Source organism: Aspergillus stella-maris (assembly GCF_047715825.1).
Source record: "Aspergillus stella-maris strain CBS 113639 unplaced genomic scaffold BDV14scaffold_46, whole genome shotgun sequence".
Lineage (NCBI taxonomy): Eukaryota > Fungi > Ascomycota > Eurotiomycetes > Eurotiales > Aspergillaceae > Aspergillus > Aspergillus stella-maris.
Window position 1 is genome coordinate 140,799 of NW_027396840.1, and position 21,399 is coordinate 162,197.

The window sequence follows — 21,399 nt, forward strand, 5'->3', positions numbered from 1 at the left end:
CCAAACATCAACACTACGCCCTGCGACATGGAGAATTTTAGAGAATGTTGCTTATCAGGGGCTGTTCAAAAGATAACAATAATTCAATGACTAACTATCTAGATACATAATAGCACTAACAAGAGAAGTCAAGGGCAACTTAGTCCCTGCTCAACAACATCATCAACAGTCACTTTCTGACCTCTCTTCTGCAACTCAGCTGCAACCAAAGCAGCATCAACTAGATCTCCTTTAAAGTTCAAGGTCACTTCAGCTCCAGCTTGAGAGACACCGTTTGATAAAGGCACGATCGGACGAAGCTTGGCATCCACATCTCCATTCACAAAGGTATCCACTGTCTCGGAGAGACGGCTGAGGAGCTTGTCTGCGGTCTCCGCATTGATACCATCTTCCACGTAAGCCATCATAATCTCAACATAGCCATCTCCCGCTGTAGAGGTAATGGACACATCAGACACATCACCTGCTCCCTCAGTCTTCGCCACAGAGACGTTGTACTTGCCGTCATCCAGATCGAGGCTCCACTCAGAGGCTTGATCAAGGTGGTTGAGCAGCGAAGTAAAGACCGTTCCAACAGGCATATCAGTGCAAGAGCGCATAATGTCGCGGAAGCCAAAGTTCTCATGAGGCAGTCGGGAGATGAGCTGTTGCTGAACGGAGTGGAGGAGATCGCGGGTGCTCCAGTCAGAGTCGAGCGATGTGCGCACGGGAACAAGGTTTGCACAACAACCCGCTGCCTTCTCTGCGATCGGGTCACCGTTGCTACGGCCTGAGACTATTTCACCAAAGATGACGTCCCTCGAGCCGGCGTGGTGGGCGAGGGTTAAAGCCCATGCTGCGCGCATGATGGTCGACAAAGTGACACCACTGGGAAGAGGCCTGGTGTTCACTCTGCGAGCGCCGTGGTAGATTTGCTTAGTCGGGAGGCGTCTAAATAGAGACTTTGCCGAGATTGCCGTCATGGAAGAACCCTTGAGGAGTGTGCGCCAGTAGTCGCGGTCAGCACCAATATCCTGGTTGACGAGGTTGGATACTTGGCAAGGGAAGTTAACGTATTCCGTAACGGGCTGGTGCTGGTAGATCTCCTGGAGAGTGTTTACGAAGTACGATAAGGCGACCGCATCGTACTCGGCGTGGCTCAGACGGAACATGACTCGGTGCTTGTTCTCAGTAGATGCAATGATAGCAAATTCAAGGAATGGTTGTCCAAGCTGTGGTGGTCGGTGCATATCCTTGACGATAAGTTCCTTGCTAAAGCTCTCGACGGACTCTGTCTCGTAGTAGGTGACACCAGGGGTGTATTCATCAAGAACAACTTGGACAAATTGGCCTTTGTAGGAGACATAGGCCGTTCGCAAAATGTCATGATGCTTGGTAAGCTCGAGGCAAGCGGCGTTCCAGCGAGCAATGTCTGCGCTGCCCTCCCCGTCAATGCTGACATAGGCCATCAGATCGCGCGAAGCACGAAGAGACGTAGCAATCGCGAGTGACTGGAGATCTGTGGTTGGGACGGCATCAATGATCTTGCCAGGTATGGAGAGAAGAGGCTGAATCGCATCGCGTATTCGATCGCTGGTGGGTAAAGTAGAGAATGGCTGATACTTGACCATGACCTGGGGGGTGACCTTTGCAGATCGGTCAATAAGTGCAGCCATATCGCAAAGAATAGAATGACGGAAAATATCCGCCACCTTGAGAGTGACTTGGGCCTGTTCGCGGGCGTTGGATACAAGTCGCATGGCTGAAATGGAGTCACCACCGGATCGGAAGAAATCGTCCTTTGCACCGATTGATGATGCGGAAACCTTGAGTGCTGCCGCCCAGAGGCCATGGAGTAGTTTTTCGGTATTAGTTGAAGGCGCGACCTTGATGTCGTCGACAAGGAAGTATTGCGGCCATGAGGCGCAGTTTTGCACGGCTTCCCAGGTTGCGCGACGGTTAAGCTTGGCGGAGTCCGTCAATGGTAGGTTCGAGAATGGAATATATAGCTGAGGAACCATGTAAGATGGAATGACCTCGAGTAGGTTGCGGCGCAGATCACCAAATGCTTGTCGCAAGTTGTCGGTAACAGGCAACAAGCCAGAGGATTGACCATTTGAAAATGGTACCTCCATGGCAACAGCGAGAAGAGCTTCCTCGGTCTCAGAAGGTCGGAAGAGACCGACTGCAACTTCTCGAACACCAGAGTACTTGGTCTTGACCCAGTACTCAATTTCCCCGATCTCGACACGTTGTCCGTGGATCTTGACTTGAGTATCGCGACGACCCATGTAAACCAAAGAGCCATCGAGGTTCTGTTGAACTAAGTCACCGGTTCTGTAGAATCGTCTTCCGAAGACTGGACCTAGGTTGAATTGTTCTAGCCAGGCTGGATCAGTCACGAATGTATCAGCCGTCTTTTTCTCATCGCCAAGGTAGCCTCGAGCGAGCAGCGGGCCTTCAATAAGCAGCTCACCGACCATGCCGACCGGAAGTAAGTTGTGGTAGTCGGTCGGGTCAACAACAAAGAGATTGCTGTGTGCGAGCGGGAAGCCGATATTAGGCGCCTGAGCTGCATCAGTGATGCGCGCGCTGTAAGTTGTCAAGATCGAGGATTCAGCAGGTCCGTATGCGTTGTAGAGTTCGACGTGACTAGGAATCCACGGCTCAGCGACCTCGGGTCTGAGGGCTTCACCCACGAGAAGCATCTTCTTCAGGCTGGGGACTTGCTCTGGCTTGAAGAGGCTAGCAATGGTAGGCGTGAGGATGGCGAAGTTGACAGCGGTTTCCTCCATCGCCTCTGCAAGGCGGTTGACACGGTCATCTTCTGAGATAATGCACACGCAGCCACCGAAGGACAAGGTCGTGAAGATTTCGGCAATACTGATGTCGAAGTTGAAGGCGGAGAACTGGAGGGCTCGGGTTTCAGGGCTTGCATAAAACGAGCCGTGGCCCTTTACCATACTTGAAACAATGGCCCCGTGTTGGAGCACCACAGCCTTGGGCATACCGGTACTACCGGAGGTGAAGATGATGAAGGCGGGGTCAGTTGACTCTACGCTTGGAAGAGCGTTGTTGGCGGGAGGGAGCTGGGCAAGAAGGTTCTCGTCGACCTTCAAGGTATGAGGAACGAGGCCTTGGAGGCGTTCAGTGTCCTGCGATGTAAGCATAATTTGTGCGCCGACGCTCTGCACAAGGCCCTCGACTCGCTGCCTGGGATGTTGATGGTTGATAGGAACAATGGTGCCTCCAGCCTTAAGAACAGCAAGGTAGGTAACAACAGCCCATTTGGTCTTCTCGAAGATAGTAGCGACCATGACATCAGGACTGACGCCCAAGCCAGTAAGATGAGAGGCGAAGCGAGATGCGAGATCATCGAGTTCGAAGTATGTGAGGTTACCATCGAAGGCGCACACGGCCTGCGCGTCGGGACGAGTCTGCAATTTTTGATGGACGAGGTCGTGGATGCAAGCGTCGGACATCGCCATCTTGTCGTCGAATCGGTTCCACCCCTGGATGCGCTCGAGGTCTTCAGGAGTGATGAAGCTAACATCCTCAACCAAAGAGTCTTCTTGAATACCAGAAGCGATGCTTTGAAGCTGAGTGAATACATGGCTGAAGCACTCAATCATTGTCTTGGCCTTGTCAGCAGACAGAACCGCGGGATCGAACTGGAATTGGAGATCAATAGAGCTATCCTTGTCGGTCATGCTCGTGCTACATTCAACAACGAGAGGATAGTTGTGGAATCCTGATGTCTCAAATGGCACCGGAGTGATTCCTTCGAAGCCGGAGTTGGCTTGGTCAAGTCGGTCCACAGCGGGCTGGACCACGAACAGGTGCTGGAAGTTGAGCGACACGGAGGTCATTTGGCTGATGTTGTGGAGACCTGTATGCTCAAACGGCAACATATCGATTGCTTGTTGCTGGACGGAGGCGAGGTAGGTGGAAAGGGCTTGCTTCGCGTCAAGGGCAACGCGAATGGGGACGGTAGTGATCGTAGGACCCATGACATCCAGAATGTCTGCGATGGGAGCCGTGCGACCGGAGAGGGGAGTTGGGAAGCCGACAGTTCCACTTCCAGTCTCCTTGGACAGAAGGAGAGCCCATGTCGCCCGCAAGAGCGTTGACAAGGTAAATTCACCGTTATTGCTTGCTGCAATGGTACGGTTGAGACTCTCAACTTGCCCCGGAGTGTAGTTCTTAGGGGTCTCAGGGAAGCCAGGGCCTACTCCGTTCTGGAGTTGAGCCTGCCAGTACTGTTGGGTGTCCGCCGTAGACGCCGACTGGAGGTACTGAACGAATCGAGTAAATGGCTGGAATGTTGGAGTGGAGCTCTTGTGGTAAATTGCGAAGACGGCTTCCATCAATTTCCTTGCAGTCCATCCGTCGTAGGTGCTGTGGTGGGCAGTCCAGACAAAGAAACGGGCTTCTCCACTGGTCACGATTGCGAATCGCATCAATGGATCACCAAAGCCCATAGGGTATTCCGAGTCTTGGGTAATGAAGGACTGGACTTCAGAGTGGACATCGTTCCAGATCATTTCGTCTCGGACCACAACCTGCGTTCCACCATTTTCGGAATCTTGGACTATGCGAGTGCGGAGAATAGGTGCGCTAGATACAAGTGCTTTCCAAGCGTCGTGGAAGCGAGCGATGTCGATGCTGGAATCCAGGCGGAACGCCCAGCGGCTGGTGTAGGCTTGAGGATGTTGGGCGGTGATAGCCATAAGTCCCTCCTGCAACGGTGTGCATGAGTAGACGTCTTCAATAGCCTCAGGTGCGACCGCGCACTGAGAAGCAATGCTCTGAAGGTGCTTCTTCCTGACATTCGCGGCGTTGGTCCAGAGCGCGAATGGTGCTACATGTGTCACTGGAGTAATGTTTTCCGTGAAAGTGGCATTGTCAATGGCTTGAGCCATCCCAGAGAGAACTGGTGTTTTGAAGATGTCGCCGACATACAATGCGATAGGAGGCTGGGCGCCTCGTGCAAGTGCGACAAGGCGCATAGCAGTGACCGAATCACCACCAACACGGAAGAAGTGAGTGTTGGCGCCGATGGGCTTGGACGAGCTGAGAGAATCAGCCCAAAGGCCAGCCAGGCGGTTTTCGGTCTCGGTACAAGGCGCGACATAATTGTCCTCAGCCAGACCATATTGTGAAAGGTGCTCTTGAGTTAAAGCCTCGAGTAGTCCTCGGAGAGACCTGCGGTCTAGCTTTCCGGAAGCCGTAAGAGGCATGTTCTGAACCGGGATGAACTTGGCTGGCACCATATAAGAGGGAAGTGCCTTGACAAGAGCATTTTGGAGTTTAAGCAGGGAAGCCTTCAGTTGCTCAGTCACTTCGAGTAGGGTAGTCGTGTTGTCAGAGTGATCCTTCTGCAGCTCGATGGCAGCGACTAGGGTGGGATCACCGTTGTTAGAGTTGATAAGGTCGGCAGCAACCGTCTGCGTATTAAAGTGCTGGCGAACCCAATACTCAATTTCACCAACCTCAACACGCTGACCACGGATTTTGACTTGACCATCCGCTCGGCCAACATAAGTGATAGACCCATCGATGGAATCTTGTCGAACGAAATCGCCCGTCTTGTACATGGTCTTTCCAGCCCAAGAGTGGAAACCGTGCTTGCTAATAAAGGCAGGATCTTTGACGAAGGATTGGGCCGTTCGCTCAGGGTCATTCAGGTACCCGCGAGCAACCAACGGCCCAGAAATCAATAGCTCACCAATGACACCAATAGGTGCGAGACGATTGTAGTCTTCGGTGTCAGCAACCCAGACCGCACCAGCAAGGGCAGTGCCGACACTTGGGGCCTTCTCTTTATTGGTGATAGGGCCGTTGGCGGTGGCTAGAATTGTACACTCTGCTGGTCCATATCCGTTGAAGAGCGTAACGTGCGGAGACCAGGTTTCCCCGGCGCTGGGTGGGACAGCTTCTCCAGCCAGTACCAGAGTGGATAGTGTTGGTACTGTCATGGGGTTGATAAGGCTAGCGACCGTAGGAGTAAGGACAGCAAAGTTGACCTTCAGGGCTTCCATCTGTTTCGTGAGGCTAGGGATATCGACGCGGTCTTCTTCGGAGACGACGCAGACGCAACCACCAAAGCCAAGAGTAGAGAGCACATCCAGGAGACTGAGATCGAAGACATAAGCAGAGTACTGCAGGGCCCTTGTGTTGGTTTCCATCTTCAGCTTCGAGCCGTGACTCTGCATACTAGTGCAAATTGTGCCATGGGTAAGGACAACACCCTTTGGAGTACCAGTCGAACCGGAAGTATAAATAACCGCAGCGGCACTGTCGGACGTCAGGTCTGGACTTTCGATGGGTTGAGACAACGCAGGCAGCGAGGCAAGAAGCCCCGTGTCAACATTGAGCACGCGAGTGGAAGTCACATCAGAAAACTTAGAATCATGTTTCTCCATAGTCAAGACAACAGGAGGACGAGTTTCCGACAGGATGTGGTGCAGGCGTTGCAAGGGTAGCTGGACACCCAGCGGCACAATGACACCACCGCACTTCAAGACAGCAAGCATCGACACAACAGTCCACATGGACTTATCGAAGCAAAGACCAACCATGACCTCTTCACGAACTCCAAGAGCCCTCAGGTGTTGAGCAAGCCTATCTGTCATATCTGTTAGCTCGCCGTAGTTAAGCTCACCATCCCAGCCGCATACTGCTTGGGATTCGGGCTGAGCGAGGGCTTGTTGATGGATCTTGTCGTGGACGCTGCCGGGGACAGTGTCGAGGATGGTAGAGTTCCATCCGCGGAGCAATTCAATGTCGGGAGCAGGAATGACATCGAGTTCATCAATCGTGGCTTGAGGGCTGGCGGCAATAGAAGCGAGAACACATTGCAGGCTACCAAGTAGACGTAGAGCTGATTCGTCAGTCATGAAGGTACTAGCGTATTCGAGGTCAAGCGATAGGCTCTTGTTGTCCGTGACAATCTTGATCTGAACATCGTACTCGCTAGGGTCTTCCGCAGCAAGACTCTCAATATGCAGACTTCGCTGTTCCTGGGCACCGATGGCCTTGGGCTTGTACACCATAGTGGTGTTAAAAAGGCTGCGGTCCGAAAGGCGCAGTGCGTGCTGAATGTCGCCAAGGGAAGTTCTCTGGTGACCGAACGCATCGAGGAAATTGTCTTGAACCTGTCTCGCGGCTTGCGCGACCGTTGTTCCCGAGCCTGGTAGTTCAACTCGAGTTACCATAAGGTTGATCATCGGACCGACCATCTCGTGGATTCCAGCGATGGGTGCATCTCTTCCATTTGACAGGTAGCCGAACGTTATATCTTGAGAGCCAATGAATCGCGATAGGACGACAGCCCATGCCAATTGTGCGATGTTGGCAAGAGTGACACCGTGGGAGTCTCTGAAGTCCTGTAGAGGTTTAATGTTGTCGACTTCCGCAGTTACGCTCTTAAGCGATGGTTTGCCGTTGTCGCGCTCAGAGGAAGGTGGTAGATATGACGGCTCAGCGCCTGCGAGCCGGTTCTTCCAGTAGTTGAGAGAATCAGCCTCGGAAGTCTGCTGCAGGAATGAGACGTATGTGCCATATGAGGGGGCAGAAGAGGTGGAAAGTGCCTCATCATAGGCCAAGAAGAGATCATTGAGAATCAACTCCATTGAAGAAGCGTCCATCAGAATGTGATTGACATCAACCTGGGCGAAAACCTGACCAGTAGAAGACTGGGCCAGTGTCAGCTGGTAAGGCGGCTGAGCGGGCCCATACTCCGGACGCTTAGATTGCTCGAAGTGGGCGGGGAAACTGCTGGCGTCTTGAGGCTCGAGGACTGGCGTTTCAGGGACGTATTCTTTCAGAACAACCTGGTAGAACAATTGTTGTCCAGACGGGCTGGGGACGAAGAAAGTTCGCAGGATAGCGTGACGCTGGACAACAGAGTTCCAAGCTCGTAAGACCCGGTCCATGTCGACAGGGCCAGGATCAGCAGCCTTAATCTCTCCTGATTGTCTAACTTGATACGTGCTCGGGTCCTTGATTTGGCTCATCAAAATACCCTGCTGGATTGGCGAGCAGTGGTAGATGCTTTCTACAGGTGAGAGGCCGGCAAGACCAAGACCCGGTAACACATCAGACTCGAGCTTAGACAGGTCCTTTGAGTCGACTTCGAAGGCTGGCGCGGTATTTGTGCGACTAGGCTCCGAATTTGCATTCGAAGAGGAATGACTGTCGATTCCGGATTTTGTGCTCTTGATGACCGCCTTCTCAGCTAGCTGGGTGATGGATTCGCTTTGCAAGACGTCGCGGACAGTCACATAAATGGAGTGCTTACGGCACCGAGTGACAACCTGCATAGCCGTGACGGAATCTCCTCCCACACTCAGGAATGATCGATTGAGATAGACCTTTTCCACGGGTACATGGAGCACATCAGCCCAGACGGCCTGGATGCTGCTTTCCTCGGTGGTAGCAGGTGTGTTTGTGTTCTCAGACCGGCTTTGGGTGATGGCTTCGAAGTGCTCTGCGTCCATTGTTTCCAACCACTGGGTGAGTCGACGACGGTCGATCTTGTCGGAGGTGTTGTGCGGCATGGAAGTAAGAGATACCCAGTAGTTCGGGATCATGTAGTCTGGAACACAAGAGTGGAGGTGTTCACGAACGGAGGAAGCGCGTTCCAGGGCATGAGGAAGCTGGTCAAGGGCCGTCGGTTGGATATCTTTGGCAGGAGTAGGGTAAATAAAGTCATGGAGGGTGACGACGCCGACCAGCTGAGACTGAGCGGGACCACGGCGAGGGTATACCATAACGTTCTCCACCACAGCAGAGTGCTCAGAAACGTGGTGCTCGATTTCTCCAATCTCAACTCGCTGGCCACGAATCTTCACCTGACCGTCGCTTCGTCCGACATATGTGAGCGATCCATCTTCCATTTGACGGACTAGGTCACCAGTGCGGTACATCCGGCGCTCCCTGGGTTGCGACTCTGCAATGCGCCCGCTGAAACCATATTGAGAGACCCACTCAGGGTTAGTGATGAAGGCGTTGGCTGTCTTTTCTGGGTCGTTGAGGTAGCCTCTTGCAAGCAGAGGACCTTCAATAAGCAGCTCACCAACAGCGCCAAGAGGCAGCAGGCGATTGTAGTCATTTTCATCGACAACCCAAAGGCCGCCTGCAATGGCATGACCGATATTGGGCACTTGGGTACGGTCGGCGACCTCGTTAGCGGTGGAAGCGATGCAGCATTCAGCCGGGCCATAAGCATTGAAGACGCGAACGCCATCTAGCCACGGCTCCAGGTGCTCTGCTTGAACAGCTTCACCACCAACGACAATTGTCTTGAGCTCGGAGATATCAGAGGGCTTGATTGTATGAATAACACGCGGAGGCAGGAATGAGTAGTTGACTCCCATCTTTCGCATCGCTCCCGCCATGTCATTGACGCGGTCTTGGTCGGAAGGCAAACAGACACAGCCACCAAACTGGAGCGTTGAGATGATATCGTGGAGTGAAATGTCGAATGTGAAGTGGGCAAAGTTGAAGGCACGTGTCTGCTCATTCATACAAAACAGTTTGCCGTGGGACTGCATACTGGTGGACATGGCACCGTGCTCGAGGACAACACCCTAAAGTAATTTGTTACAATCGCCTTCAATGTCAGGATAAATGGATCAAACTTACCTTGGGCTTTCCAGTAGACCCCGAAGTGAAGATAACGAAAGCAGCATTAGAAGGCGAAAGACCTGATAGAACTGGTTCCGTAGGACTGGGAAGGGACTCAAGGAGCTCATCGTTCAGTCCCAGAAGATGAGGTACCAAGCCTTCAAGGGCGGGGACGCTGCCTTCAGAAGCCAGAATGGTGGTAATGCCAGTCTGCTGTAGGATATCCTGCACACGCTGAATGGGGTCAGCGCGAATAGGCACAACGGCACCACCGGCCTTGAGAACGGCTAGGTTGGCGACGAGCGCCCACTTAGACTTATCCATGCAGAGCGCGACCATTGTCTCTGGTTTGACTCCGATGGTTGTTAGATGAAGGGCTAGTTTGCTGGCGAGGTGGTCAAGCTCCCCGCGGGTAAGATTGCCATCCCACGAGCAAACGGCAGGGGCGTCAGGGTTAGTGGAAACATGTTGGGAAACCAATTCATGAACGAGCGACTGCTGGACTTCGGGAATGTCGCCGTTGAAGCCAAGGAGTTGGTTGGCTTCCTCGCTACTCAATAGATCAAGGTCCTGAATCTTCCTCGGGGTTTGGCCCTGTGTTGCCTTGTTGAGCTGCGCAACAATGTGGGAAAACCGACTGAGCAAGTTCTTGGTTTGTAGGGATGTGATCATCTCCTCGTCAAAGTTGGCGTCAATTGTTACATATCCATCGCCCGAGTCACTCGTAAAGCACTCGACGGTCAGAGCATACCCGTCGAGCTTCAGCTCAGGAACATGACCATGCTCATAGGACAAAAGCTTCTCATGCACCGAGCTTTCGCGCTCATGGGCAGGCTGCACAGCGAACAGGTGTGGAAGATCAATCTCGTGGCCAACAAAGCGACGAATGTTTTGCAATCCAGTGTGCTCAAACGGGATCATGTCGACGCTCTGTTGGTGGACCGCAGCAAGATACTCGTCAACCGCCTGTTCGGGGTTGATGTGAACATGAACAGGCACCGTCGTTATTGTGGGCGCTGGCATATCCAAGATTCCAAAGACCGGTGCTGCTCGTCCAGACAGTGCCACGCCAAATAGAACATCGTTGCCACCGTAAGCAGAAACAGCCAAAGCCCATGCAGCCCGCAGAGTAGAGGCGAGCGTGTTAGATCCACTGGCCGCACCGACGTCAACACTAGAACTAACCTTCTTGTTCGGTTGCGGGCGGTATGAAGGGCGATGAAGCGAAGGGAACGGTGCTCCGATCTCACCCCTGATTTGAGATCGCCAGAATGACTTGGCAGCTTCTTGGTCTTGCTGGTCAAGATAGGAAATGAAGCGCGCGAATGACGGGGCGGACGGGAGTTCCTTTCCGTCGTGAATCAATGTCACGGCCTCGAAGAGTTTGCCCAGGCTGTAGCCATCATACGCGCTGTGGTGCGCAGATAGGACGAAGTAGCGCTCACTGCCGCTAGATTCAATGATAGCTTGTCGGATCAGCGGTTCGCCATAGGAGAAAGATTCACCAATCTCTCTGTCCAGATACTGCTGGAGGCTTGCTGCCTGGCCCCAGGCCGGCGGCTGTTGGACAACAACCTGCAGCGCACCAGCGACCTTTCCAGGCACAATCCGCGTCCGGAGAATGGGTGCCTTCTGGGCGAGGGTTGCCCATGCGGCCTTGAAGGCGTTTACATCAGTGGTATCGTGGATGCGGAAGACCCAGCGACCGATATAGGATCCTGGCTGCTGTGTAGTGATTGTCATGAGACCTTCTTGGAGTGGCGTGCAAGGGAAAACATCTTCAATCGCGTCAACGGAAGTATTACAGAGAGAAGCAACCCGCCGAAGCTCGTTCTCATTCAAACCCGATCCGGAGTCGTCTTGCTTGGCCTCAGTCCACAGTGCAAAGCGAGGAAGGTCCTCCGAAGCTTGGCGGCTGGCCATCTGAGCTTCAAGATGTGCGGCCATTCCCTGCAGCTTGGGATAGCGGAAAATATCAGCGACGGTGATCGGGACCTTGGCGGCGTTGGCTTCTGAGACGAGGCGCATCGCGGTGAAGGAGTCGCCTCCGGAGTGCAGGAAATGATCTTGCACACCAATACGGTCGACATCGACATTAAGGACGGTAGCCCAAAGGGATTGGAGTTTCTTCTCCATGTCAGTGTTTGGGGCGACAGTTGTTTTGTCTGACAGCGAGTACTGGAAGAGGACGTTGTCAGGAAGTGTTTCGAGCAACTGCTTAATCGCGCGACGGTCAAGCTTGCTCGACGCAGTTTGTGGAAGTTGAGTGAATGGGACGAACAAGCGCGGCAGCATGTAAGAGGGCAGCACCTCGGAGAGAGAAGTGTGGAGTTGATTGAATGCCTCCTTCAGATGGGGTGCGCTGGGAAGAAGAATGTCATAGATAGGTTCGGACAGGAGGTGGCGCTGAAGAAGCTTATCGTCAAGCTCCATGGATACAGCAATAAGTATGCTTGAAGTGTTGCCGCCAGGAGTAATCAAACTAGCCACAAGGCTCTTGACGGATGGAAGCAACTTCTTGACGCGGTATTCGATTTCGGCGACCTCAACACGCTGACCACGGATCTTGACCTGGGAGTCCTTTCGTGCTTGGTAGATCAGATCGCTGTTACCGGCCTGTCGTACGAGATCACCTGTGTTGTAGAATCGGCGGCCCTCGAGACCAATTGTCTTCGCCCACTTAGGGTTTGTCACGAAGCTCGCTGCGGTCTTCTTCTCGTCATTGTGGTATCCTCTGGCCAAGAGCGGGCCTTCAACCCAGAGCTCTCCCACAGCGCCGACCGGGCAGATGCTGTCGTTTGCAACAACCCAAACGCTTCCAATGAGTGGGCGACCTATGTTGAGGGCCTGTTTCTTGTCCACCAGAGGTCCGTTGCAGGTAGTGTAGATCGAGCACTCCGATGGTCCGTAGCCGTTAATGACATTGATTCGGCCCGCTGCCTTGGCGTACTCTTCAATCATTGCCTCCCGAACAGCTTCTCCTCCAAGAACGAGCGTCGTAAGAGATTTGATGGATGAAATATCCAGCAGTCCGGCGACGGTTGGAGTAACCTGAGCATGCGTCGCATTATAAGCCTCAATGACACTTTGAAGGTTGTTCATTCGCTCCTCTTCTGAAATGACGCAGACGCATCCTCCGTGCGACATGGTACACCAGATATCACTGATACTGGCATCGAATGTGTAAGCGGCGAACTGGAGGGACCGAGTGCTTGGCGACATTCCATAAACCTTGCCCTGCGCACGGAAGCTCGAGCACAAGGATAGATGTGTCAAGAGTACACCCTTTGGAAGACCCGTACTGCCTGAAGTGTAGATGATGAAGGCAGCATTGTCGGGGCTGACATTGGTCGCAGGCGGCGCAGCCTGGGAAGGAAGACTGGAGAGTAGAGGCTCGCCCATGACCAGAATTTGGGGTACCATAGCCGTGAACCGTGATGAGTATTGCTCGGATGTTAGCATGACTTTAGCGTCTATTTCCCTGAGGATAAGCTCCAAGCGCTGTGTTGGATGCTTGGGGTTGATTGACACCACCACGCCACCAGCCTTGAGTACACTGAGCTGAGCAATGATAGCCCAGCGAGATTTGTCAAGACACAGGGCCACCATATCTTCAGTGCCAACACCCAATCCATGGACAAGATGATGGCTCAACTTGTTCGACATGTCATCGAGTTCCTTGTATGTCAGGTTGCCATCCCAAGCACACACGGCAGTGGCATCGGGTTGAGCGAGAAGCTGGTGCTGGAACAACTCGTGGACGACGTGAAATCCATCTACCTCAGGAACAGCGTCATTCCATGAGCAAACCTGGGTGACATCCTGCTGTGTCAATGTCTTGACATCCCTGACTTGCGCCTCGCCACTGGTAACAAGGGAACGGATTCCTTCCTGAACACAGTCCAGCAATCGGCGGGCGTTATCCTGCGACAAGAAGCTCGGCGAGTATTGCAGGGAAGCAGCGATCTTGTCCGCGCCAGCGAACACGCTAATCGTGACGTCGTACTCCGTCGGATCCTCACCTACAATCTGCTCAAGGGCTAGGCTGAGTTGATCCTTCTCGGCAGAGACAACATGACGGTAAGAAAGTGCAGTATTGAACAAGCTCTGGCCCTGGAGCTGTAGAGAGTGCCAGATTTCGATGAGTGGCGCCCTCTGATAGTTAAAGCTGTCGAAGAAGTTATCCTGAATTTGCTTCAGCATGTTTCGAGTGCTGGCTTCGGGATCCACATTAATATGGGAGACCATCATGTTGATAAGAGGTCCGACCATCTGGTGGACGTCCTTGACCGGTACGTCTCGGCCACTGGATAGGTAACCGAAGGAGACATTGTTAGAGCCTGTATATTGCGCGAGTACGATGGCCCAAACAAGCTGGAAGACGTTCGCTGTCGTGACGCCGTGAGTTTCACTGAAGCTGTGGAGCTTATCAACACAGTCGATGTCGATCGACACTGTCTGGAGAGCTTCACGGGAAGAAGCGTCCGGGTTGACTGGCTGTGTGCCGTCTTCAGTCAGTGCTGGCAGGTAGCAGGGTTCTGCGCCGGACAGACGCTTCTTCCAGTATTCCAGAGCTTGGTCTACAGGTGTCTTCTGCAGGTATGAGATGTAGCCATTGTAGGCTGGGCCAGTACTATCAAGAGCTAACTTGCCATCGTATGCCTGTGCAAGCTCTGTCTGAATGATCATGAGTGAAGAAGCGTCCACCAGGGCGTGGCTGATGATAACTTGACCGAACATCTTGTTCGAGGGCGTGGTATAGATTGTGAGCTTATGACCAATGCGCCTATCGACGTGGCGATCATCCAGTTCAGGCTTGACAGCGAGGTTACCTGCCAGGTCTGCGTCGCTGCATCGCTTGTGCTCCACGTCAGCCGCGCAAGAGCCCAGAATAACCTGGTCGAACATACGCTCGCTCGATCCCGATACGGACCGCACGAATCTAGTTCTCAACATGGGATGACGGTTGACCAGTACCTGCCACGCGGCAAGCAGGCGACCGACATCAACGGCACCAGATCCAGCCAGTGGCTGGATCTCGAATGACTGCTGAATGTAGTATTCGGATGGTGATTTCGTCTGGCTCATCAGAATACCTTGCTGGATTGGCGAGCATGGGTAGATATCCGCGACATCCTGAGGCTTAAGACCGGCACCTGGTAGGATGTCGTCCTGCAGAAGTTGGAGGCTCTCGGGGGTCAAGTTGACAAGCTGGAAGTCCGTCAGAGTGAAAGTCGGGACAGCAGCCGCCAGGTCTGAGGTAATCGACTCAATGGCGCTTGTGTATGAGCGGGCCCAGCCTCTGATCTTTGCCTCGTGCTTCATGTGGCGGTTGAACTTGAAATCCACCTTGAGTCCATCCTGGGTAGCAGTCACATTAACCACGAGGACAGCACCGCGTCGGACCACCTCGCCAATTGACGATGCATCTGTGTTCGCAACATTGCTGACGTCGAGAATCTGATCGCCGGCTTCAGAATGAGTAGCATCGAAATACTTGAAGAGAACTTCAACACCCTTATCAAAACCTGCAGATGTCGGCGCACGTCGCCTGGCGTCCTTCGTCTGCGTCACAATGGAGAGGCTGTCTGACGCAGAGTCCAAGGCGAAGTGTACAGGTGTCAGGCTTGTGAAGCAGCCAACGGTGTTGGAGAAATCAAGCCCTGAGTCGCCGGCCTCGCGATCATCGCCCATTTCATAGATAGCCGGAAGCTGGCGGTCGGGGAAAGCGGCCTGGAAGGACTTGAAAAGCGAAGCGAGAATGATCTCGACAGGCTCGGTTCGCAGAGTTTTGTTTGCACGTTTCATCAGAGCTTTGGCGTCGCTGTTGAGCAAGACAATCTCCACGGTTTCATCCGCGTGGAGGCCGTTGTCATTAAGACCCCAGTAATGGAGATCGGCACTGGGGATGCTTGATAGCTCGGTATCATTTCGCGTCTGTTCACCCTGGAGCTTGGCCCATTGTCCGAACGGGAGCGGGCTAGAGCTGGAGATGTCCTCTCCCTCGAGGATGGCACTGAGATCGCGGCGGATAATATCCCAAGATGAATCGTCAATGACGAGGGGATGGGCTGTCAGGAACAAAAGGTTGGTTGGATCCGACCCTTCAATGTGGACATAACGTGCGGAAAACACAGGGCCTTCCTCCAAATTAAGGCTTCCTTGGGCAGTACTAAAGATTCTCTCTGCTTCTTGGATAGTGCTCACGGAGTGGGTTTGTTCATCGAACGACTGCTCGTTGTCGCTGGCGATTGTTTGTCGCCATCCATTGACCTTGTCGCCCTGGAAGCGAGAGCGGAGAGTGGGGTGTCGAGAGACGAGAGCCTTGACCGACTTCAAAACAGTCGTGGGAGGGAATGGTTCACGGAGAATCAGACAACGGCCAGAGTTGTATCGACGAGGGCCGCTGGAATCGAGGGGTTTCTCGGTGGCAGCAATGGCATCGAAGTACCATTGTTGCACTGCAGACAGCTGGGATGGCTCGTCGGACTGTCCTTGGTTTGTAACCTTGACGACAGTAGCCTGTGCCAATTGGCCTACTGACTTGCTCTCCAGAACATCACGCACGCCAACAGAGAAGCCTCGCATGCGCAGCCAGGACACGACATGCATAGCGGTAATAGAGTCACCTCCTATGCTAAGGAAAGACTTGTGCTCAACCGGGATTTGACCGACAGGCAAACGCAATACATCCGCCCAAGCATTTTGAACTTGGCGTTCTTGGAGCGTCTCGGGGCCTCGTCCTTCCGAAGCATCGTCAGATGGCTTGGTAAGCGCTTCCAAGATCGAAGCATGGAGAGCCTCCAGCCATTGCCCTAGCTTCTTCCTGTCGAGTTTCGAGGAGTCGTTCTGGGGCATCATGCTTTCCAACGGAATCCAGATCTTAGGAACCATGTGCTCTGAGACGTGATTTGAGAGCTCATCAGAGACAGCCGCCATTTGGCTCTTGGTTGCAGGTAGTCTCTCCACTGATACCGGGACGACTTCTTGACCGGACTTCTTGCCAGCGAAGAAGTCGCGTAATGTCAAGAGACCAACCAGGCGGTCACGGCAAGGTCCTTGACGGGGATAGATAATCGCCGCATCCAGCACAGCTTCCTGTTGGAGGAGGTGATGCTCAATCTCGCCAACCTCAACACGCTGTCCACGGACCTTGATCTGAGTATCGCGGCGGCCGATGTATGTAATAGAGCCGTCGGGATTCTGCTGGACAAGGTCACCAGTACGGTAGAGGCGTCTACCGGCTCCAAAGCCGTTCTTGATCATCCAAGCTGCGTCACTCACAAAGGCAGCGGCAGTTTTGACGGGATCGTTGAGATAACCGCGAGCTTGAAGCGGTCCTTCGATAAGCAATTCTCCTGGCGCGCCGATCGGGACAAGACGGTTGAAGTCGTTAGGATCAACAACCCAGAGTGCACCAGCGAACGCATATCCGATGTTCAGTGCGTTACAACCGGGAGTGAGCTGGTTAATGCTTGCCTGCATTGAGCACTCGGATGGCCCATAAGCGTTGAATACTGTGACATGGTGTATCCATTGGTCGACAACAGCAGGCTTGACGGCCTCACCAAGCAGGACTAAGGTCTTGAGATTTGGCAAATCCTGTGGGAAAATAAGACCAGCAACTGTCGATGTCAATCCCGCCGTGTTGACGTTGTACTTGACCATAGCAGCAGCGAGGTTGCCAATGCGATCCTCGTCAGAAATAATGACCAGACAACCACCGTAATGCCATGTGGTATAGATGTCTTGAATCGAAATATCAAACGTGTAAGCCGAAAATTGGACGGTCCTTGTCCCAGGAGTAAGCCCAAACCTAGCTCCCATGTGCTGGAGACTAGTGCAAAGACTAGAGTGTGGAAGTAAAACACCCTTCGGCACACCCGTGCTTCCACTAGTATATATAATGAAGGCGGAGCTCTCGGAAGTAGTAGAAGATGATACGTGCTCCGCTGAGGGAAGCTCAGAGACAAATGGCTCGTCCACAACCACTGAATGCGTCACCAGGTCCTGGAAGCGGAATGCATGATTTGCGGTGGTCAGTACGATGGTGGCTTGAAGGTCTTTGAGGATGATTGTTGTCCTCGAGGCTGGTTGTTTGGGACCAAGAGGAACAACGCAGCCGCCGGCCTTCAAAATAGCTAATTGAGATATGACTGCCCACTTCGATTTCTCAAAGCAGATCGGGACCTTGGTCTCTGGTTGTACTCCCAAGCTAACGAGGTAGGACGCAAGCTTGTTCGCAACATCGTCAAGCTCCTTGTACGTCAAGTCGCCATCCCAGCCCTGAACAGCCCAGGCATCTGGCTGGCGTAACCGCTGCTCGTATACTTTGTCATGGATGCGGTAGTCCACTGGAGGTGGAATATCTTTGGTCCATTGACGAAGCTGATCAATCTCTTGAGGTGTGATGATATCAATCTCTCCGAGTACAGCATTCTCGTTTTTGATGATGCTAAGGAATGCTTGTTGGAAGGATTGAGCGACACTTTCCACTGTGCGTTGCGCGATTCGTGAATGCCAGTAGTCGATCATGACCTCGAGGCTGTCACCCCCAATCTGGATATTTATGGACATATCATACTAATGCTCCATGTTAGTCTGCACCTTCTGAGCGTGGAAGTGTTACTCACGTCATTGGGGTTGGTGGCATCGATCAGTTCAAATCCAAGGCCAGATCCAGCCAACTCTGATGCTGCCTTTCTTTGACAAGACATCAGAGTATTGCCCTTCAATCGAGAAAAATCACCAGACTGTGCGTCGTCTAGAGCGGAGAAGTACTGGTGCGCAAGGCTCTCCACGAAGTTATTCTTCGCCTGCATCAGGGCCTGTGACAGAACCGCTGTTGGCGGTACCTTGACTCGACAAACAACAGCATTGAGAAAGGCACCAACAGTATTGTTAATTCCCTTCAGAGGAGCTTCACGGCCGGACGTTGCGTAAGAAAAGCAAACATCCTCCAGACCGGTATATGACCTGAGCACGAGGGCCCATGCTACCTGGCAAATGTTAGCTGGGGTGACGTTAAACCTACCACAAAATTCTCCCATCTCATCAGCGCCCAGCGAGATATTGTTCTTGACGGTGCATAGGTCCTGGCGACCCTGGGGATCACCATAAAGAGGAAACGGGGTAGCTTGGGCTCCTGATAGGTGGTTCGACCAGTATGACATTGACTCCTGTAGTGGGAGCTTCGACTGGTATTTGACGAAGTCTTGGTACGCCATGACGCGACTTTGCAGCTTCTGTTTGCTGTATATCTGAGCTAAATCTCGCACCAGTACCTCAGCGGACTGCCCATCAACGACAGCGTGCGACATGTCAAGGCGGAATAGAACGGAGGAAGGTGAAATAGTACAAAGCGTCGCGTGATGAGTGGCTTGATAGTTCTTGAAGACGACAGGACGGCGTGTTGTGACCTTCTCGGCAAGCTCTTGACCCACGATCTTCAAAGATGGTATCAAGCTTGCACCCGGCCTTAGCACTACCTGGTCAAAGTGCTCTGCGCGGTTTGAGCTCTCGATGAACACAGTTCGAAGGGCAGGGTGGCGGTCCACAAGGTGAGACCAGCTCTCCTGTAAACGACCAGTGTCAAGAGTTGTTCCGGCGGCATTCGTGTCCAGTTTAACCACAAAGGAGCATTGGTACAGATCTGGGTAAACCGCTTGAGCGACAAGGAAACCTTGCTGTCGCGGTGCGCATGGGAAAACGGCCTCAACATCGGACATGGGCCTATCTGTCACCGTCTTGAGCTTTGTAGACACGAGATCATTAAGCTCCGGATAGGTAAGCTGCATCAATGGAAAATCGCTCAGCGTTCCTCCGATTCGGCTCATCTGACATTCGGTGATCAACTCTTTCAGAGTAGCGCGGAAGCTGCCTACCATCTGAGCCAGCTGTCTCCGATCAAACTTTGCAGACATCGACCGCAGGCAGAATTTCAACTCCTCGTTTTCCCAGTATGGTTCGATGTACGCAAAACACGAATCAGGTAAGGTTTTCAGCTCACCGCGGTGAGAAATCTCGCGCAGAGCACCAACGCCTGAATCTGGCGCCTTTTGGAGTTGCCCGAGGTGTAAAAGGACGTGGCGCTGCTCGCCGTGTGGTGGTGTATGCTCGCTCGAGTGGTATCCCAAGCGCGTATCCTTAACTCTCCGCACAAACTCCAGTCCACTCTCATCGTCATTTCTTGTCACAACTCGTCGGGAGATGGTCTCAAAGCACCCAACTGTTGATGATAGTTCAGGATCAATCCTGCTATCTGAGATGATACCAAATGTGAGTGTGTCATTCGAGGGCTTTTTCACGCCTGCAAGCGCATTGAAGAGTGCAGCAATGACAAAGTCCTCCGATTGAGTTCGGAGGACGCCATGAAGGGCTTCATCCTTCAACTTGTTGAGACCATCTGCCTTTGTTTCCAGAACAGTCAAGTCTGTCGTGCCATTCTCTCCATATGTATTCGAGTAGCCATTCGGTTGGCCATTGGTGCGTTTGACGCCATTCAATTGTTGGAGTGAGTGTTCAAACTCAAAGTCCTTGCCGGATTGCGACTTTGCCCAAGAGCCGAATCGGTCTTCTGATTGTCTGCTCGACAATTCGTTTCCGGCCAGGATATCATTGAGATTGTGTTGGAGGATCTTCCAGGAAGAAGCGTCGACAAGAGCGCGGTGAATGTCGAGCCGGAGATAGCGGACGAGGCACGTGCCCTGCTGGACAAACACCGTCGCCGCAAAGAGTCTCTCGTTCTTCTGCTTCTTCTCATCCGCTTCCCCTCCAACTTCTGGCCTTCCAATCCATTTCATCTGCGAACGTTCCACTGTCGTCGGGATTTCGATTCTTTGGGGTGTGAACGAATCGGTCGCGGGGGTATAGCCAAGTCCCGACTCGGCATTTTCGGCCTCTGTCGTAAACTTCGCTCGCAGGATTGGATGACGGCTAACTAGTGAGATCAGTGCGGTAGAAATTGTCGATTCGGTGATGTCGTTTTCCCATTGAAAGAGCTTGCTATCCCAAGCTTGCAGCGAGGCGTGCAGTTTCTGCGCCCCCGTCAAGGGTATAGTCCGTACTTCCTCCTTCTCTGCAGGTCCATCGAGGACTGCCGGAGTGCTGGATGCCAATGGCGCGCTGCTAGCCTCTGTGCGCTTTACAGACTGGCATAAGCTTCGAATACTCGTCGCCTGGAGCATATCATTAATAGTGATTGTATACCCCGCCTCCCCGCAGCGCGCCATCAACTTAATCGCCAATAAAGAGTCTCCTCCCTGTGCGACAAAGGACTTATCCAGCTTGACCTTTCCCACCGGTCGGCGCAACACCTCTGCGCAAATTTCTCTGATGTCTTGTTCGAGCGTTTCATTGTTGCTAACGGCCCGGTTCGCGGGCTCGGTGGTCGCAAACATATTATGCGTCATTGCGATAGAATATTATGATTATGGGTATTATGGTAAACGATAAAAGGAAGAAGCAATTAACTGGCCTTTCGATTTGGCCTGATGATGAGCAGGTGTGACTGAACAGAAGGAGGTCGGGAGAAACGCGGAGTGCATATGTCGCAGACTCAAGGTACTACCTACAAACAGTCTTTCTCTGGCACATGTGAGATGATAGATGCATCGATGATGCCACTCCTCCAGATCTCTTTCAGTCCCCATCACTCGCGGAGCTTGCAAAGCTCAATATCCTTCGTCTATAGAGTAGCTCCACCATACTGTCGATCTCACGTCGCGAAGGAGATCCGTGCCTGGGAGCGGGCCCACAGAACCTTGGATTGCTTGGAAGTTGGCGCGAGTC

At 52.9% G+C, this 21,399-nt stretch overlaps 1 protein-coding gene across 1 annotated transcript; it reads right to left on the bottom strand.

Moving 5' to 3' along the window:
• Positions 1-128: 128 nt before the first annotated feature.
• BDV14DRAFT_202374 (uncharacterized protein) lies at positions 129-21,020 on the bottom strand (the record flags this gene model as incomplete). The annotated part of the gene is made up of 4 exons (XM_073774016.1): positions 129-9,572; positions 9,628-18,192; positions 18,243-18,604; positions 18,644-21,020. The coding sequence occupies 4 exons, from the start codon at positions 21,018-21,020 to the stop codon at positions 129-131; spliced, it is 20,748 nt and encodes a 6,915-aa protein (XP_073625892.1).
• Between the last annotated feature and the right edge of the window lie 379 nt (positions 21,021-21,399).